A 19,247-nucleotide genomic window follows, 5' to 3' on the forward strand; every position below is an offset into this window, starting at 1 on the left:
CCAGCGAGTGCCAGAAACGAGCACAGCAATTCACATCTGGCTGCGAGTTACGTGTCAACTACCCTACAAATGCGTTTGCTCAGTCCGCAGTTGATAAGACCTCTTTGGGGCAAATTTGGCTTTCAAATTCCAGTTCACCTCTGTGGCTTCCTGGAGACAGGAGTAACTCACATGTTCTTCCAGCCCCCTGGAATGGTATATACTATTGTAAGAAGGTTCAAGTCCACTTACTGATAAGAAAAATCACACTCTTGTATGTGTCAGTCTGAATTTGGCTCACCGGATAATTGGGAATCCAAGGAATTTTGGCTGTCTTATGTAGCCTTGTCCACCACAACAAGTGCGACTGCACCATCTCTAAACCACGAATAGCAGATCAGTCACTGGCCCTGAACAGGCTCCCTTTGACTAGTCTTCCATCACCTCTTCCAGTAACTTCTACAGCATTTCACTAACAACTAAAGCTAATTTTCCCCTGCTGAATTTTCAGACTCCTGCTTGAGATGACAGCTTGTCAGTGTTGATAAGTGATAGGTGGAAATATCTCACCCTTTCATACAGGGAAATAAGAAAGATGTTTTCTTTGAAACAGAGTACTTTATACTTCCCGTTAAGATGATTCATGTGAGGAGGTAATGATAATGACTTACCGTCTGTACACCCATCCATGCAGATGGAGACCAAAACTCCATCAGCAGTAGAGGCAATTGTCAGTGCTCATTCACAGAAGACATTCATTCCTTTCTCCTGCACTGGGACTGATCTTAAAATAAAGCACTTCCCAGAATGAGCAATGATACGGGGTTCTGGTTCATACCACAAATCACTCTATACTGTATTGTGAGGGCTTTAATGGCCCTGGGTTGTTGCACGTGCCTCACCACACGCCAGGCTGTATCGGTGAACCCCACGTGACTAAGCGTGGCAGAATCAGCCTTTCGTACATTTAACATACGTGCAGGGCTAATTTCACTTGTACTTACATGCAGCTCGCTGCAGTACTGAGTCACCATCCGAGCACTAAGAAAGAACATGTACAGCTGAAACGGAGAGAGCTGGGCTTGGTTTGGTTATGAACTGGCTGTGTCAAAAGTGCTGCAAGTCTCCAACATAGACAAAAGCAGGGTTAGAGCTGGTGTGTTCCTGTGAAATGTAACGACAAGAAAAATAAAGCGAATCTTTTATTAAAATGCATTTTCTGCTTGTTCCCTTAAGGTGCAAGTTCAAGGAATGACAGGGAACATTCAGTTCGACACCTATGGGCGGAGAACAAATTACACAATTGATGTGTATGAAGTGAAGGCTTCTGGATCCCGGAAGGTGAGTTTCAAGATGCGCATCCAGATTTCACATTTTCACAAATATTTATTCCAACAGACTAATGAAACACAAAGATACTGCACAGGCCCTGCGAAAACCTTACCTTCTCGCTGTCTTCCCTGTCCCAGGAACCTTGTTCTATTCTGTTCCTGGATCAAACCACTCACCCTGCTTAATATCTTCATTGGTTTCCATGTCAACTTCAGACTCCACTTTTTTCCCTTAAAACCCTTCTGGAGCTTTTCCACTGCCAAGCATAATACCCGCTGTGCTCAGCCCTGTCTCCCAAATTCCTCTCCATTTTCCTTTCCTCTCTGTTACACACCTTGGAGCAGTAGTGAAGCTGGAGACAGTGAAAATAAGTTCGGTTTTAATTAGGATTTGCTACTCATTCTCTTGTCTCCTAAATAAGGTATAGATCCTAAGTGGGATAGTTGCCTAGACTCTGTTATAAAAGAAATTTAGGGCAGATTTTGAAAAATAATTAGGTGGACAGGCTCTCGGGAGTGTTGAGAGAAGAGTCTGTGTGGCTGAGGCACGTTAAATCCCCCTGATTTCACCTGGCGGTAGGTACCTAATCTGTTTAGTCACCGCTGAGACTCCTTAAACTCTTCTGCACATACCTGATAACAAAATACCTCTGGACATGGCCCAGCTGTTCAGCTCGGTTTACAGTGCAGGCAAAAGGGTTGCTTTTGCATTGTGCAGAGCTAGAAAAACTAGTGTAGTAGCAGAGCAATGTAGCCACAGCTCCGTGAAGGTCAGCACAAGGCAGCTGACAAATAGTCACCTCGTGCTCACAGAGGGGTTTGTATCCGGTGCTGAATATAACGTTACTGTGCCGGCATTGCTAATGCCGTCTGTGCATCTCCTCTGGAGCTCCGGCGTGTCTGCAGGGACTGTGTTCACCGGCTGAACTGCAGCGGAATGCAGATAAAAATTACAAAATCAAAGCGTTTCACTCCGAGTGCTGTGCAGTTTATTTTCTTGTCTAGAGTATATTCTTATGCTATGAATACATGGGAGTTTATTCCACAGGCACCATGATGATTTGAATTTGGATAGGAAGAATTTAATATGTATTTTCACTTAGATTTGGCTTCTATTTATTTGCGTTTGAGAATATTGTTTCTTCAAGGAAATTAAATTAAACCTAATGTAGTCCTTTAATAGCAAAAATGTTGCATGCCTAAGTGGTACAAAGGCGTATGTTTTGACAGTTCCTGTTGAAGTTCATGCACCGGAGTCCTTGTAAATGTATGTGATGAGGTAACAATCTCCGTTTTTGTAGGCTGGTTATTGGAACGAGTATGAAAGATTTGTGCCAGCATTAGATCAGCTGCCGTCTAATGACAGTTCATCTGTGGAGAACAGAACTATAGTAGTCACTACCATCTTGGTAAGTTGTCTGTTCTTAGTGTGCATGTGTGTGGGAAACAAGTCACATGGCTCCTGGTGCATGTTAGACACCTTGCCAGGAGGCAAATGTGGAATGTTATGTGACTTCAAGTGACTGAAAAGTTCAGTGTCTTCTGGAGGTGTTCTGAGGGCTTGACCCTGCACGCTTCCAAGTGTATCAGTAAGCGAACTCTCAGGAAGAGCTCACGGAGCTCGACATCACACTCCGCTGCTTCTCAGGCACTTGAACTCAATCAACTGCCTCACATGAGTGAAGTTACTGTGCATGTTTGTAAATGACTGCAGGATCTGGCCTTCCTGCTGTAGGGTCAAATCTTGCACCCCTCACTCAGGTACAGCTCCTGTAAACTCAACCCGTGTGGACTGAGTAAGGGTGGCACAATGAAGCCTGTAGAGAACTGGAACTGCTCTAGCACGGAGCGAAAAGCGACCTATGCCCGTGCAATTCCAGAGGAGTAAAGCTCTTGCCGTGTCTCATAAACAGCAGCACCCGTGTCAGTGCCAATGCCTCTAGCAGATGTGCTCTGTACAGCATTGTTTGTGACTTTTATGCCTGTTTCAATTCTACTAAGCATGAGCCAATTTTATGCTATTTCCCGAAGCATTGTGTTTTATACTCCTATGGATTTAGCAAGATACCATCAACATTTCAGCTAGAATTTTCCAAGAAGGCTAAGGGAATCTAGTGACAAAAATTGCTACTGAGGATTTTAGCCTAGCTTCCCTTAGGCTGCTTCGAAAATATCTCTATCAGAGCCCCATTCTAGGCACTGGGGCCTTAGGAAGTTATTTTGATGGTTCAGGTGTTGGGTATGTCAGTTCTTTAAACACTAAAACGTGAATTATTGCTACAGTGATGCTGTTTGACTGTCTAATCAGGCCTAATCCTGCAAACCAAAGTGTAACTGTGTTAAAGTGGAATAGTCCTGTTGTATTCAGTGGGTGTATAGTAGGAGTAGAACAACGGTATGTGTGGCTGTAGCATCAGCTAAGGAGTTTTAAACTGCACCAGTCTGTCTTTCTAGTTTCTGTACCAAAGCAGGAAATATTGTAAATGCTTGCCAGTAATATAAAGGATAATAACAGCTCTCATTTTGTATGTTTTAAAGCTGTATTTTACATTCATAGACTTTTGATCTTTACTTTTGTTTCAAAGGAATCACCATATGTAATGTATAAGAAAAACCATGAACAACTAGAAGGGAATGAGAGATATGAAGGATATTGTGTAGACTTAGCTTCTGAAATAGCAAAACATGTTGGAATAAAATACAAACTGTCAATTGTTGGAGATGGGAAATATGGAGCTAGGGACCCTGAGACTAAGATATGGAATGGCATGGTGGGTGAACTGGTCTATGGGGTAAGTTTCTCTTAACCTTCATTTTAATGTTCTTTATGAGAAGCTATGCTCAAAGTTAATAAACTGCAAAATAAAGATTGTCTATTTGAATACCACCCTAAAAATCTAGATATGTCTTTGTAGTGACATTTTTCTAGTCTACTTTTCTAATCGTTTCATTGCAGGAAAGTGTCCCTTTTTTTACTGCTCTTCTCCAAATCAGAGTCCACAAACTGTTGAGAAGTGGCACTGGGCGAATTTCAAATTCTTGTCTGGAGCAGAATTTCCAGTTTGCCTTTCAATACCCTGCTTTTGCCTCTGCCATGTGTCCTTTTTCTCTGTCAGTCTTGTGAGTGCTGGCAGGGTGCCCCTCCCGTTAAAGGTCTGATCCTGTGATGCTGGCCCTCCTTGGATCACTGATGTCACTTTGTGTTTGTCCAGAGACTAAACACGCAGTTAGCCCCATGGTTACTTTTCAGAGTAAGAAGCAATGCAGGTGTGAAATCTTTTTTCTTTTTAAATCCTGGATTTGGCTATAAACTCAACTGTCAGACAAAAAAAAAAAAGCCTAATTCATTGCATTCCTCTATATTTCTATATTGACTGTACAATGCTTTGTTTAGTAAGAACAAAAACAGTCCGGAATTGCCATTTTAGAAACTTCTTTGAAAATGAGAATTTTGGAATACAGAGAAACCAGATGGGAGGAGGAAAAAATTGGCTTGGCAGAAAAGAACTTAGAAGCTGATATTTTATCTTTGCTTTTTTTTTTCCCAAAATGCTAATGAGCTGATTTGTGATTCCACCCAAATCTTCTTTACAGTTTATTTTTAACAAGCTTTCCTTTATTAAAAATATCTGAGCAGAAGCGAATATTTCCATTGCCTCCTTTTGTTTCATGGCTGAGTGTACTTTCTAAAAGTCACCTCAAAATTTCTTTGAGGTAACGTAGCGTCATTCTTGCAAAGTGTTTGGTGAGATAATGCTCTTTGAGTGAATCAGTCTTTTTAAAGTATTTGCTAGATTTCTTACAATTGCAAAAGTTTTCTTATTCTAAAGCAATCGGTCCTGATGTTTATTATATACTTGGTAGCCTATTCAACTTCAAAATATTTTATATAAGAAACAATGTTTTGTCATATTGTATTAAGGGGAGGGAGGGAGGGAGGGAGATCTACTGAACAGAGAAATACGTGGTTCTGGACCCCGGGGTTATATTTTCACTGCCCTGTTGCATTGAGGTTTGACATTATGCAAATATTCTGAACTCCCCTTGCCTCAGTTATGCCATTTGGGGAACTGGTGATACCTCTCTTAGCGAATATGAGTATGTGGAGAACCTCTGAAGAAAGATTTAGTGTAGTTCCAAGAATAATTACATTGCTGTGGAAACCTAAACCCTGAGTTTCCCTGCGTGTGGTTCAAGAAATATCAACACTATTAGCTGTAATTGGGTCCTTTTGATATATTTGCAAGTGACAAGCAATGAAACCGTTTATTCACTTAGAAAAATAATCATTCCATATGGGAAAGGCATGACAAAAGCGCACCTGCAATTACTGCCAACAGCCAGGGCACAGGGACCACCTACACCAGAGGAGGAAAGATGTGGGACAGGCCACTGCCTCTGGCACTTGAGCCAAGTAAGATCAGCCTCTGAGCTGCTGTACGATGCACGATCCGTGGGGATAAAGGGCCACAAAAACGATCAGCGGGCTGGAGCACCTCTGCCGTGAGGACAGGCTGAGAGAGTTGGGGATGTCCAAGCCTGGAGAAGAGAAGGCTCCAGGGAGACCTTAGTGTGACCTTCCAGTACTTAAAGGGGGCTGTGAGAAAGATGGGGACAGACTTTTTAGCAGAGCCTGTTGTGACAGGACAATGGTGATGGTTTTCAACTGAAAGAGGGGAGATTTAGACTAGATCTAAGGAAGAATTTTTTATGAGTGTGGTGAGACACTGGCCCAGGTTGCCCAAAGAGTTGGTAGAAGCCGCAACCCTGGAACCATTCCAGGTCAGGTTGGACTCTGGGGCTCTGGGCAACCAGCTCTAGTTGAAGATGTCCCTGCTCATTGCAGAGGGGGTGCACTAGAGGACCTCTGAAGGTCCCTTCCAACCCAAAGCATTCTGTGATTATATGTAGCTGCTTTTTCCGCAACCCTTTGGGATGTGTCTAGCTCAGAGTTCTGCCTCCTTAGCTTGAAACTAAGCCCAAGCCACTTCCCCTTGACCCGACTGTACTTGTCACCTTTCCACACTAGCAAAAACCCACCTCACAAGCACCATACATAGACCATACCTTACAACAGCCCCAGACCAACCCACCATTGTCATTTTCCCCTGAAAAAAGGGCCGTTCCTTTGTGTTCTGAAGCACAATGTTCTCTCATTACTGAAAAATTGAGGAATGTTTCCCTCCCTGACCCCCAGCAGCTCCTTTTCTCACACTGCAAGCTCAGTTACTGAAGCCTTTTCACTGCAGTGCTCAATTATTCAAAGGTCAGATGCATCCCTTGAGGTTCAACTGTAGACCCAGGTTAATGCTCACAGCCCAGTGCTGCTGAGCCAGCTCCCCATCCTGCCGAGATGAACTGAGCTGGCAAGCTGTGCAGAAATCCACCTGGCTTTCTGTAAGCAGGGAGAACAGCCCTGGAGCTCTGAGCACAAACCTCTCCAGACCCTTTCCCAGCCCTGTTTGCAAACAACATGAAATACCCTTGGCCTCTTTCTCCATCTGCTGAGAGGGGGCTGTGTACCGCACTCGCAAGGATGTGCACAAAGCCCTTGGAAGATGAAAAGTGCTCTGGAAGTCCTAATTATTTGGAGCAAGTGCCTCATTTACGTGCTGACTTTCCTTTATCTCTCAGGGGCTTAAAACTCTATTAGGGAACTAAAACTGTACGTTACCCTTAATGCCCCTGTGAGCTTTGTCTGCAAAATGACTGTCATATTTGGCTCCTCTGGATTCCATTTTGGGAAGACAAGAGGGAGATTAGATTTTAAATGCCTTTTTTAGCGTGTGTGGATGACAGGCATGGGGGGATGAAAGGGGGCTGATTGGTTTGGGTGCCAGTCACCCAGCAGCTGGACTGAGCTGTGGCAGAAAACACAATCTTTCAGATTACGTTTGTCTCAGGAGGTAAATAGTGACTAGTCATTAGTCAAATACAGCATATTCTGGACCCAACAAGCTTCTCGCCACTGCCTGGCACTGCTGGGGAGCCTCACCAGGCTTTTCGGATGCTGTGCCCTTTTTTGCATAGCCCCATGTGTAGAAGTCTTTTTGAAAATGGCTCTTAGGACAGTCATAGGAAGCCAATGGCTTGTCATTTGAATGCCAGAACCCCACTAAACTGTAATTAATGTTTAGTTTGTGCCAGTTCATTGTTACTGTCGCTCTTGTTTCCTGTGGGATGCAGTGTAAAGTCAGGAGAGAAAGTGCAGCCAGGTCCTGGCAGCCTCCAGACCACTGCATCACAGAGCTCGAAATGGTGAGGACTGGGAAGGGCTGGGGGGAGGTTCCGTGTACCCGGGGCTGTGTCCAAAGCCACAGGGGTGCTGTGTCACAGTGCTGCAGGTCCTGAGGCTGACCAGCACAGCCTGGACTCTGGTGTGAGGTAGCCAGAGGTCTGCAGTAACTGGGCTGGCTGGAACAATCCCGAGAGTTACACCTTACCTGGGGATAGACCCACTAACACGCTTGTTTTGGAAATTGTCCTCCCCTGGCTCACATCACTGCAGGGCTGGTTGGAGGGCGTAAAAGTCTGCTGTGCCTTAAGGCCCCCCCCCCAAAGATGAGGGCAATCTCAGCTGGCCCTCTTGGACCTTTCCGTGTGGCTTTGCTGTGGGCTGTACAAATGAACCGGTTACCGAGAAGGGCTTGCTCTTTGGCAGCGTAGGGGTGGCAGCCCTGGAGACAGCGAGATCTGGCTGAGCAGATACTCCCAGACTTCTTTGCTACAGGCAGGAGAACCCAGGGGTCATGTTAGGAGCTAACGGTGTCTTGTGGTTTGTTAGCAATTTTCAAATGGTGGTGGTAGTAGCGGTAATAATAATAATTAATGATAATAATAAAAATTGACATAGAAATGAAATTTATTTGGTTTTCATAAATCAAAAAGCATCAGTTCAGGTTAAAGAAAAGCTTAAGTTTGCTCTTTCATGCTGATGGTGTCAAAATAAGACTCTTCTTCCTACCATGAATAACTACCAATTTAAACACTATTATTTTTTAAACTGAGACAAATTTCTAAACGATACTGGAAACTTCTGACAGATCAAAGATGGCAAATAGGTAAAGCTTTTTTCCTGGATGCTTTGGAAGAGGGAAGTAGCTACGTTCTCAGTCTGGGAGACGGAATCAGGATTTAAATCTAAGCAGCAAAGCAAACCAGAAGGGCAAGCGCTGTCCTCCAGCGATCCACCCGCTCACAGCGTGCCCTCCGGTTGGGCTGGGGAGCAGCAGCATCTCCCTCTTGCCCACCCCGTGAGGCCAGTGCTCAGGGCTTTGTACCCACCAGCTGCTGAGCACCAGACAAACGTCTTTTCTCTTCGGTAGGGTAAGCCTCTCTCTGTGGGCTTTTATTTCTTCTTTCCCTTTTAAAGCAGGCTGCTGTTCAGCCAGGGAAAGCCTTCCCTCCCCTGATGCTTTTCACATCGCCGAGGCTAATTGTCAGTAGGTTTAACACCGATCTTAATTGTACCTACAAATGCTTTGGGAGCAGAAAGAGCAGCCAGACCTTACAGCCTTTGAAACTCTCCTCAGGTTAAAAAAGGTCTTTATAAAAACCTCTCAATATGTAAAGCAGCATAAAGGAACAAAGCAGAGGTGTAAAGGAGAGACAGTTCCCTGAACGCAGGCAGCCTCCGCAGTCTGCCGGAGTGGGGCCACCTGCACATCTCTCTGCCTTTATCAGACTAACTACCCTCGCTGTAGTGCTGGCTTCTGGCTCTCCCAGCAGCAGAGGAAAGACTACGGATGGCATATACAGCCTTTGAATGGTAGCAGAGAGGAGACTAATTGAATTCTACTCAAAATGTCCCATGCACTCTTCTTAATCTGTGGCAGAGCCTGACTGTGCTCTCAGCGGGAGCAGCTCGCCCTTTACCCCTCAGCCCCGGTTTCTATGGGAGGGAAGCCCAGGTCCAAGTGACCGAAGGCAGCTGTGAGGTGCCTCTACCCTGTGGCTCAGACAGACCCTCGTCCTGTACCCTTCAGGGAAAGATGCAGGGTCCCTGTCCCTGTCCAGGCAGCTGCTGAGATGTGGTGGCACCATGCTATGCAGGGGGACAGGAGCACAGCCCTGGCACAAAGCCGTGTGGACATCCTAGACCTGCATCTGAGCACAGGCAGAGGAAACACAGGCTTGTCCGCAGCTCAAAAAGCAGATGTACCTTTAATTTCTCCGTCTGTGTACAGTAACAGCGTCTCAGGAGCAACCATGGGCATCCACAGAAAGCACGCATGGACTTAACATTGACAAACTACAGCAGACAAGGCCAGCTGCGGTTTTAAGACCTTAATACCTTTTTATGCTGCTCAGCTACTAGAAATCAGGACTTGAATGTAGCATCTGGCTAATCAGATGTCAGCTGTTATTCGTACAGAAGTGTGAGCTGATGTGTTGTAAACACGTTGGCTGCATGACCTGGCCTCTCAGCACACCCCGATAGCCTTGGGTGTACTGGACTCTACGAGGTAGCTTTCACCAGCAGATACCACAGGTGATGTGCTGCTGTCTGACACCTTTTTCTGATCCCGGGAAACCTCAGGCTACACTGAAAAGTCCTAAAATATTCTCAGAGTTTTTCGTCTTCCCAGCACAGGCTCTTCGGATGCTGCTGTGTACCTGCATTCAGCGCTTCTGCGGTGCCTGGAGGTTTGGCTCCTGGTGGAGATCAGGCAATGTCCCTTCGGGCTTCCCGTCACAGAGGTCTTCCAAAGTGACTGTAGTCCAGAGCCACTTCTCAAAAAACAACACATGAGCAAACACGAGTGACCAGAAGCAGGCAGAAGCAGGAGCATAGCCAGTATCTCTTGCTGTCTCAAATGCGGGGCTTTGAAGCTAGGAAGACTCATCTTTAGGTCTGTAAGCAGAAGAATTCGATCCCTGCTTTTGGATTACAGAGGTGGAACATCTTATCGTTTTTCTTTCTTCATGTAGAAGGATATTTCCATTTGCTATTTTTTTTTCTCCCTCCACTTAAGAGTCTTGAGATTTGCAGCCCCTGAGGTCAGCTTTGAAGAGTGGGTAGTGCCTCTGCGCTGCGTGTCCTCTCTAAATCCGTCCCTCCCACACTAGTAGGCAAAGACAGAACAAGCCTCAGAGGAATCAATGACATTTCTCACCCGGCTCAAATGCAGTGAAGAAGATGTTTGAAATGCTGTTCGTCATGAGTGATTAGCAAAGCTTGGTTGTTGAGGTTCCTAACCCCCCCTTCAGTTCTGCTCAGGGAAGGGCATGGTTGTGGTGGTGGTTGTGTTCTTAACCGAGCTCAGTTTTTATGGGTTCTGTTTATCTGCAGCCATAACAGGGAGGGAAATTCTCAACGGTGCTGCAATTGTTAATGATCCTTTAGGGTGCTTAGAGCTCTCCATAAAGTTTCAATTTCAAATACTAAATCTCTAAATAAATAAGCAGTCTCTTTTTAACCTCTCTAATGTAACTAATACTGAGAGAAGTGATGGGCAGCCAGGGTCACCTGCTGGATTGTAACGAGTCCACTGTCAGTGCCCTGCTTGTTGATGGTTTCCTGAGACCCTGAGACCTATGCTTGTTCCCTCTGCTGTGTTCATTTAAGGCATAAGGGTGTTTGTTGGTGTTCCCAATACATGGAATACCTATCAAAAATGGTAGGAAAGCAGGGAGACAGCATTATATCAGGAAAATAAGAATTTGTATCCCTTGTAGTATTAAAATGCAATTTTAAATCATTTACAAAGAAACCCATACTGTGTGATATGAATGAAGACAGGCCTTTAAAAACTGACTTGTCTGAGCTTCAGCACAGCATCAGCTTCATCCTTTAAAAACCCCCAGGAACACCCCGTAAGAACTCAGCTGCTCATGAAGGAGATACAGACTTTATTGCATGCTGCATCAGCACTTAGGAAGAGCTCCACTGTGTCTACTTTGGCAATCAAAATATTACTTTGGGAGAACTAAATTTCTCCAAGTCCAGGAAAACACTGCAGAAGCTGAACGCTTTTGTGGCTGAACCAGCCTTTTCCTGCCTCAACGAGCTGTTCCCAGACTGGCTGTCCATGCAGAAGTGCCAGGCCGTGAGGCACCTGCCTCCCACCGAAGCGTCACTTCACATGGAATCATTGCCAAGTCTCTGCAGGGGTCCTGATCCATTGCTCTTGCTCTAATAAGGACTAATTTGTAAATACCTCATTAGTTCAACACGAAGCACAGTAGCCATGGTCAAAGTGCGTGGTCCAGCCAGCCATGGACTCCGACTACGTTCAGAACTGCTATTCCGTGTGCATCTCATACTGACATCTAACATTTAACAGCAGCTCAGCAAGGAGCAGCTACAAGACAAATACATGTTTTGAGGGAATTCATCAGTGAACAAGTTCCAGGATCATCTGGTCCCTTTACCACACTCTACCCGTGTCCCCCCAAGTCTCTCTATGACTGAGGTGATGAACGCAATCCCCTGCGAAGCCGGTAAAGCCCCAGGCACCCAAAGGCAGCCAGCATTTTCAGTTGTTAATTCAACCCACCCCAAGCCAGATTTGTGCAGTAAGTGACCACAAAACAGGCGAGGGTTTTCTGCTCGGGGAAAGCAGTCACTGAAGGGAAAAAGGGATGTCCCAGTAAACATGAACATCTGAGGAGGTTGAGGAGGGCTGTGAGAGGGTACGCCAAGAGGCACGGTTTCTGAATGGCTTCTTTACACGTACAGGCGTGGTTTATCTGATTATTCCAAGCAGCGAATTGCACATAAACCTTATAGTTGTGCATGGTAGTACAGGCTGTGGGGAGAGATTCCTGCGTGGCCGGAGCAAATCTAGAGGATGTGTGGACAGACAGGTTCTTGGCAGAGGGAGGTTTGCTGTGGGAGGGGCCGTAGAGGACAGTCCTCAGCCTGACAAGTCTGCCATTAGCCTCAGCCTTAGACCACCAAGAAAGTGCCTCCAGCATGGCTGCACCGCGCACTGCGGTGCCAGCTGGCACACAGCACAAACACTGAGAAGCCTTATAAGAAGCCTTCGCCATTTCGGCTTATTAAACTTTAAAAAACCCCAGACCAGCTATCTAGGAGGAGGAACAAGTCAGGTGTAAATAAAAGTCACCTCCATCACCATCAGATTTACATAAAGACGTATTCAGTTATTTTATTACTCAGATTTTAATCACTTATTAACGTTTCCTATTATCTTTTATTCAAAATTCTCCTTAATCAAGTTTTTCCACCAGAAAGAGATACATATTTACTAGTGGGAAACAAAAAATCTGATTTAAAAGGTGTACAGTGGTTTAGGTACTGGTAAGTTAAACTTCCCCTGAGAATAAGTTTTTTCTTTCTGCTTTTAATTACCCACAAAAGGCCATCTTTAAAAGTATAAATAACATAAATAGTTTGAGTGCTTAAAATCAATGATTACAAAAAAATATATGTAGGTCTGCAGATTCCCATAATAATTTTTAAATGAAAAAGGCTTTTTTTTTTTTTTCAGCATTCTAGTCACCTCCATTACAAATGCTGACACCTGCTTAAGTACTTGGCTGAATTGAGGCCAGGTTATCTGGACAGCATGACTCAAATCTTTCTGGCATAGAAATACCAATGCAATTAAATATGTTGAAAATCTATTCTGAAATGTTATTTTTAATCAGGTGTCTAAGTAATAATTTTTTTACTCTGCATTCTTACCCCACCGTGGTATCCAGCCAAGCAGTGTTGATTGGAGGGAAGGGTATTGGTTCAGGGTATACCAACACGCTGGAGAATGACAGATGCAATGAGACGAGATTGTGCTTCCAGATGACACCGCCCCAGAGCATGGGGATGGTGTACGTTATACTGAGAAATACTGCTCTGCATTCTTCTCAGATAAGCCAGGCCGTTTATTTCTCAGGAACTCAAAAATTCAAATTATTGCCCTTCAGTGACCACAGAAAGGGTGGGCTGTCTGGTTCCTGTCACCCCACTGTCTTACCATCTTCCACCTCCTATTGCAGTGGGGTTTCAAAGGACTGTGAAAGCGGTAGCACCCACATGGAGCTGAAATTCAGTGGCTGATTACTTCTCTTGCCCCAAGTCTTCAGGACAGCTGGATAGACACAGACCGTTACGAGACAATGAGATCGCTTTAGCTGCCATCTCACTGTCCGGTTTGCAGAGTGTTTATTCATCCCGTTTAACTTCACAGAACCACGAATACGTGTGGGTACATGTCTGCCTCTGTCGTGAGGCCCTCGCACAGATCTGATTGTAACTTTGCTTGTCAATAATTTTCCATCAATATCATGTAATCCCTAACTTCAGTGACTGCAAAATAGGCTGCAAAGAAAATGTTTCCTACTCACTCTTGTAATTTATCATGTGATTCATTAGGGGAGACTCTAGATTGTGATTGTGTTGTAATTGTTTTATAACTAACTTGTGTTTGTTTTCCCTTTTCAGAGAGCAGATATAGCTGTTGCCCCCCTCACCATAACATTGGTGCGAGAAGAAGTCATAGACTTTTCCAAACCCTTTATGAGCCTGGGCATCTCCATCATGATCAAGAAGCCTCAGAAATCTAAACCGGGCGTATTCTCTTTCCTGGATCCTTTGGCTTATGAAATTTGGATGTGTATAGTCTTTGCTTACATTGGCGTCAGCGTAGTTCTTTTCCTAGTCAGCAGATTCAGCCCTTACGAATGGCACTTGGAAGACGGCACTGAAGAGCCACGTGACCCTCAGAATCCTCCCGACCCTCCAAATGAGTTTGGAATATTTAACAGCCTTTGGTTTTCCCTGGGTGCCTTTATGCAGCAAGGATGCGATATTTCTCCAAGGTTTGTTCCATATCACTCCATCACCTTTTTGCATTTTATGGTCATTTTCTGATGCCATGGTGCATATATGTTACTTTTTCCAATTTCTTTTTAATTCCAAATTTTTTATTTTGACATTCCATTCAATGCTAAGCATCATCATCAAGCCACCGTGCTTGCTAGCATTCACCTCCCAAGTGGCATTGCCTTATTGATACCGTTTATGCATTTCTGCCAAACTTATATACACCATGTTGAGGCTGTAAAATGCATAGGGTTTTCTGTTTTCAGCAATGCTTGGAGGGCTACCGTGTTTTTGCTGCATATCTCATTTTACGGTCATCTCCTTGGTACATATAACATTCTGCTTTGCAAAATAAGATCTGTTTATTTTAAAAAGTCACATGCAACAGCACTTTAAAACACCTCCACTCCCGTCATGACTTCTGCTGGTCGTTTTACTCTCTTTTGTTTGCTCTTGAACCATCCTTTCATCTATTACTAATTTACTTACCACTGTCTTCAGTGTGTGCAGGTTTCCAGATGTTCTCCTCTTAACAGCTGCTGTGCACCACCCTGTGTGTGTGTCGTTGCTTCAGTCCCGTCTAGTCTGTTGTTCCTGTGTTCACAGTCGACGTGGTCTAATAAGCATTGCTGGTTTCCATAAAGATTTTTCTTATTCATGAAAACAGCCTTTCTGAATAAGGCTCTAGTAAAACAGTTTTTGTATTAGTTCCAATTTAATAGAGAGTACTGGTGTGAACTATCGTAGAATTCTATTTCTTTTTTAAAGAAGCACTTTGAAAACCACCTGAGGATAGCAGAGTTCTCTCTTAATTGAACAATGCATACTACAGATGTTTTTTAAATAATATTTGGAGTGTTTCTACATTTATACTGGTGAAATACTTCGTTGATGTGCCTGTGATAAGCAGTAAAATTTATCTAGTTTTTTAGTGAACACTAGTTGTGTTTTGAATGACAATATTTTAATAACCAGTTTACAGCTATTATAATTGTTAAAAATACCTGTGTAGAACAAACAGGATGCAGTTTTTCCCCTTAATGAGGGTGCTAATTAAAGCGGGAGAGACGGATCTTTTCTAACTAAGCACTTACATTCAAAATACACCTGTCCATCTCCATCTTTGGATACCTTTTTCAACACCTGCATCGTTGAAAAGTTACCAGGTTTTCCTTGTCCCTTCAGTGGTCGAGATCTCAAGTAGCCTCACTGAAGCAAGCGACAAATTCTGTGAGGTTTCATGGGAAGGCTCATGATTTTACCTGTTACTATGTCATAATGATCGTTTAAGTTCTCAGTTACTGCACATTCACACCTCATAACGATCGTGGTGAAATCCAGGAGATTTCAGCAAAATCCAGGATTTCAGAGTTACTGGCGTACGCCTGTCGGTATTTGATGCCAAGTCATGCCCATGTTTTAAAACTCTTGATAGCAGCAATTAGCTTTAATACTTATTGACTGATGCATATATATCCTACATAAACCACGCACGTTTTTGCGATAGTTTTCGCCCTTTTTGGTGTTTGGGTGTGCTGTTTCACTGTGTAGTTGAGCCGTCAGCCTTCTCCTCCTGTTCGTACACCCTGTCTCTGCTTTACGCCTGAATTCCCCACTGAAACTTCACCTCTCTGCTTGCTGTTAAAGCCGACGAGTAGTGCTAGCATTTAAATTGCTGTTGACCATGTGGGTGCCCAATGTAAAGGACCGGGAAATAAGCACTGGGACATCACATGGAAAGCTGCAGGCACTGTTTCCGCTAGGTCTGTTTGTTGACAGCTAGATGAAGTGCATAGGATTTCTGTTAAGCTCTCATGTGACTCTTTGACATGGTCAGCCGTTTACCTTATATAACGAGTGGAAGATATTCTGCTTTTTTTTTTCAATGCTACCATGATAAGTGCCTTGAAAATACCTACCAAAAAAAAGAGCCCGTGTTAAACCCGTTTATTTTATCTGTCCGTGAGAAGCTGTTAGCTCAGTATGAACACTTGGCCCTTGTTTGAAGGCGTTGTCCAATTGCGTTGCCATCTCTCATGATAACAGATTGCAGGCAGTTACTGAAAAAAAGAGAAATTGAATACCTTGCTTTAAATTCCAGAAACACTGTTTCTTTGACCGATAGGTTGATTTAAGATGATTAAATGCCAAACCTCTTTTCCCGAGAAGGGACTCTTCCTAAATATTCCGTTCTTAATCCGTATCTGTGTAAGGTTACGCCATTCACAGTGCATTGACTCTATGAATGTTTCATACTATTTTGCTGCCATTAAAAGGGGCTTCATTCTTCCATTGTGAGTTTTGTCTGAATAAATTTCTTATATGAGAGCTTACAGCACTTGTAGAGAGATGCCGACAAGCAGTCTGGAGAGATCACTTTTGTACTTGCTGATAAAGGCTCTTTCAGCTGCCTTTGTGTGGAACAGCTGTGACATCTAATGACTAGTTAGATCTGTCCTCGGTGAGTATGCTGTGTGGATATTCCAGAGGATATATCCCTATACTCTCCTCTCTGTATTTAATAGGAGTCGTCTAAACAGAATCAGAGAGCAGCCAAAGGATGGGGCTTAGTGCATCCCTTGATGGAACCAACATTTGTGCCAGCAGTTTTGTTCTGCTATCAAAGGCTGCTGTGTTTTCTGCATAGCGAGCTAAAGCATTGAAAATTCACTTTTGATGGATCAAAAGTAGATTATTAAACTTGCTTTAAAGTAAGATGTGTACAGCAAATGGAATCAGGAGGAAGCACAGTCAAATTTGTAACACTGTTCTGAACGAAAGTATCTTTGAAATCTCTGTGAGAGCATGTATTTTCATTTTGCTCTCTATTCATATGGAACAAAGAGGCTAGATTAATTAATTACTGATGGAAAAAGACAGGGGGTTCGTTAAAAGTTATCTCCTGAGGTTGCTCATTTAAGAGGGTGAATATACAGATCCCAGTTTCACAGCGGAAGACTCAAGAGACTCCTATTAAAGGCCACGGGAATGACTTTGTGGGACTTTCAAAATAGCAACAAGAGCTGGTAACTAGCCGTTTCTGAAACTCCCACTGCCAGTTCCTGTGCTGGAAGCATCTCAAGGCAGCGCTTCAGATGCTGGTATTTCTCGTGTTCTGTCTCCGTAGCTGAGGCGAGGGCTGCCCGGCCGCAGGCGAGGTGGAGGGCTGGCTGGGCACCTGGGCGAGGGACGGAGCTCCTGGCTTGGTGGGAACCAGATAACGTGTGCTCAGGGTGTTGTTGAAGGGGTTCTAGACAAGGAGAGTTTGCAGCGAAGGTGTTGAGGGTTGTCTGTCATTATAGCAGCCGTCTTGTGTCGGTCAGAAGAGCCGGACTAAAAATTGAGTGCTGTGAGAAGGTTATTGTTTCTGTGCACTATAGGAAATCAAATATGTCTTATGGCCATAAGTAGAAACAAAAGTCAAGCTCTTTTCATAAATAAATGAGGTTTTGTTTGAATTTATTATTCTCCTGGAAACTGAGTGTGAATTGAATATTGATTTTGTTTTTCTCTTGTTACTAATTTGCTCTCATTTGACTCCATGCTTCCTTTTAAATTTCCTGTCAAGGTATGCACTCTTCCTGTTTACTTCCTTTTCAAAACACCGACTGACTTTGTTTTGATAATTGGGTTATAACTGTTATTGCAGGTCTGTGATACTTCTCTCATTTATTAACATGCTAATTCACTTTAAAATAATGTCATGCGCAGTACCTATTTATTGAGGTAATTTGGAAAACGACGTGTTGTGATAAAGCATTAGTAGTTTGGTTTTAAATTACAACACTGCACACTTGGACAGGTATGTCTTCATCAGAGAAAGTGGTGCTGGTATGAAAAGCTGTGATTGACTTTTCTGTAATTATTATCTGAGTAATGGACAAACATTTCTGTGGTTCACAGAACAAACCATTCGAATGTTCTGTTATTACCAGCCCGGTGTTTATGTACTAACCCTTTTTCTCCCACATCCCTCTACACCAGCCCCCGCAGTGGGTATAAGGAGTCTTCAAACCAGCAGATGGACTGGGGGGAACTGGGGTCCTTTGCACAAGGAGGCTGCCAGGCTCGTCTGTGTTCTTGTTCTTCCACTCTCTGTATCTTTCTATCCCTCGGTGTCAGCTTTGTGGTTTGTTTTATTTTTCTTTTGCCCCATCCTGTGCTACCACCAATTACAGCTATGCCAGCAGCAGCCATTTCATCTTCCTTTTTGTGCTCGTTGGAAGGCTCTGGGATAAGGACTCCGTAGTGAAATGCAGTTTTCTTTCAAGTGACTCAACTTCTGAGAACAGCTCTGGTCCTCATCTAGCAAGACCCTCTCTGCATGTAGGACCCTCAGGGAAGTGCCTTCTTCGTCAAGGGATCCAGCCATGCCCACCTTCCCCCGCCTCTCAGCTGCTCTCCATTTTTTTGTCCTGTGTCTGTCTGACTTGGTTCATGCAGGTTGCAAGATCTCTGAGGCAAGGTATTTTTACCTTTCTGTGTGTAATAAGCATGCAGCTGAACACAGACCTTTTGGTGTTACAGCAGTGTGAGTTGAGGTTTCACTGGTTTGGAAAACGCTTGTCTGCTGCACACCTTCAGGCCAGCAGCCCATCCCTCCTGCTAACAGAAAGGGCAGCTACCAGTGCAAATAAGACCCTTCCTGTAGGGAGAACAAACACATCCTGGTTTGTTCCCAGTAGTTCCATTGAGCTTATCTGAACCCCCTGGAAAATCTTTCTTTCATCTTCCTATTTCAAGACCTACTGTAAAGCAGGAGGCCCATGGGAACCTGGAAGCCATATGCACATACGCCATATGCGAGTGGATGTTTCATCTGCTGTACCTGCTAGCCAGACTTCGGCTCGGTCTGCCTGTGAAACTGTCCACCTCACTGCAAGGAGAAGGAATTCAACTCCAGGTCTTCTCTGAGCGTGTGAAGTACGTAGTGAAGAAATGAACAAAAGGGAGATGAATTTCACCTGACGCAGCCATCTAAAAGCAGTGGGCTGTGTTTTAGCTAGATGTCTCGGATCCTTCCAAAGTCATGATGGACGCCTTCAGACTTATCCCACACTACAGCAAGTGAGATAAATCTCTTTCAGAGGGTGTCTGTCTCCTCTCTTTCTCTGCACTGGCTCCAAAGGGAGCCTTAGGGGGTGAGTTCA

The 19,247-nt window shown here is 44.1% G+C and overlaps 1 protein-coding gene across 1 annotated transcript in view; it reads left to right on the top strand.

Moving 5' to 3' along the window:
* The window catches only part of GRIA3 (glutamate receptor, ionotropic, AMPA 3), a 148,100-nt gene that overhangs the window by 90,178 nt on the left and 38,675 nt on the right, over positions 1–19,247 (top strand). The window contains exons 7-10 of the mRNA XM_010142354.1: positions 1,216–1,320; positions 2,612–2,719; positions 3,896–4,102; positions 13,717–14,093. Of these exons, the coding sequence (XP_010140656.1) occupies positions 1,216–1,320; positions 2,612–2,719; positions 3,896–4,102; positions 13,717–14,093 (797 nt within the window). The remainder of the gene's footprint in view (positions 1–1,215; positions 1,321–2,611; positions 2,720–3,895; positions 4,103–13,716; positions 14,094–19,247) is intronic.

Source organism: Buceros rhinoceros, unplaced genomic scaffold (assembly GCF_000710305.1).
Source record: "Buceros rhinoceros silvestris isolate BGI_N320 unplaced genomic scaffold, ASM71030v1 scaffold10468, whole genome shotgun sequence".
In the NCBI taxonomy this organism is placed as follows: domain Eukaryota; kingdom Metazoa; phylum Chordata; class Aves; order Bucerotiformes; family Bucerotidae; genus Buceros; species Buceros rhinoceros.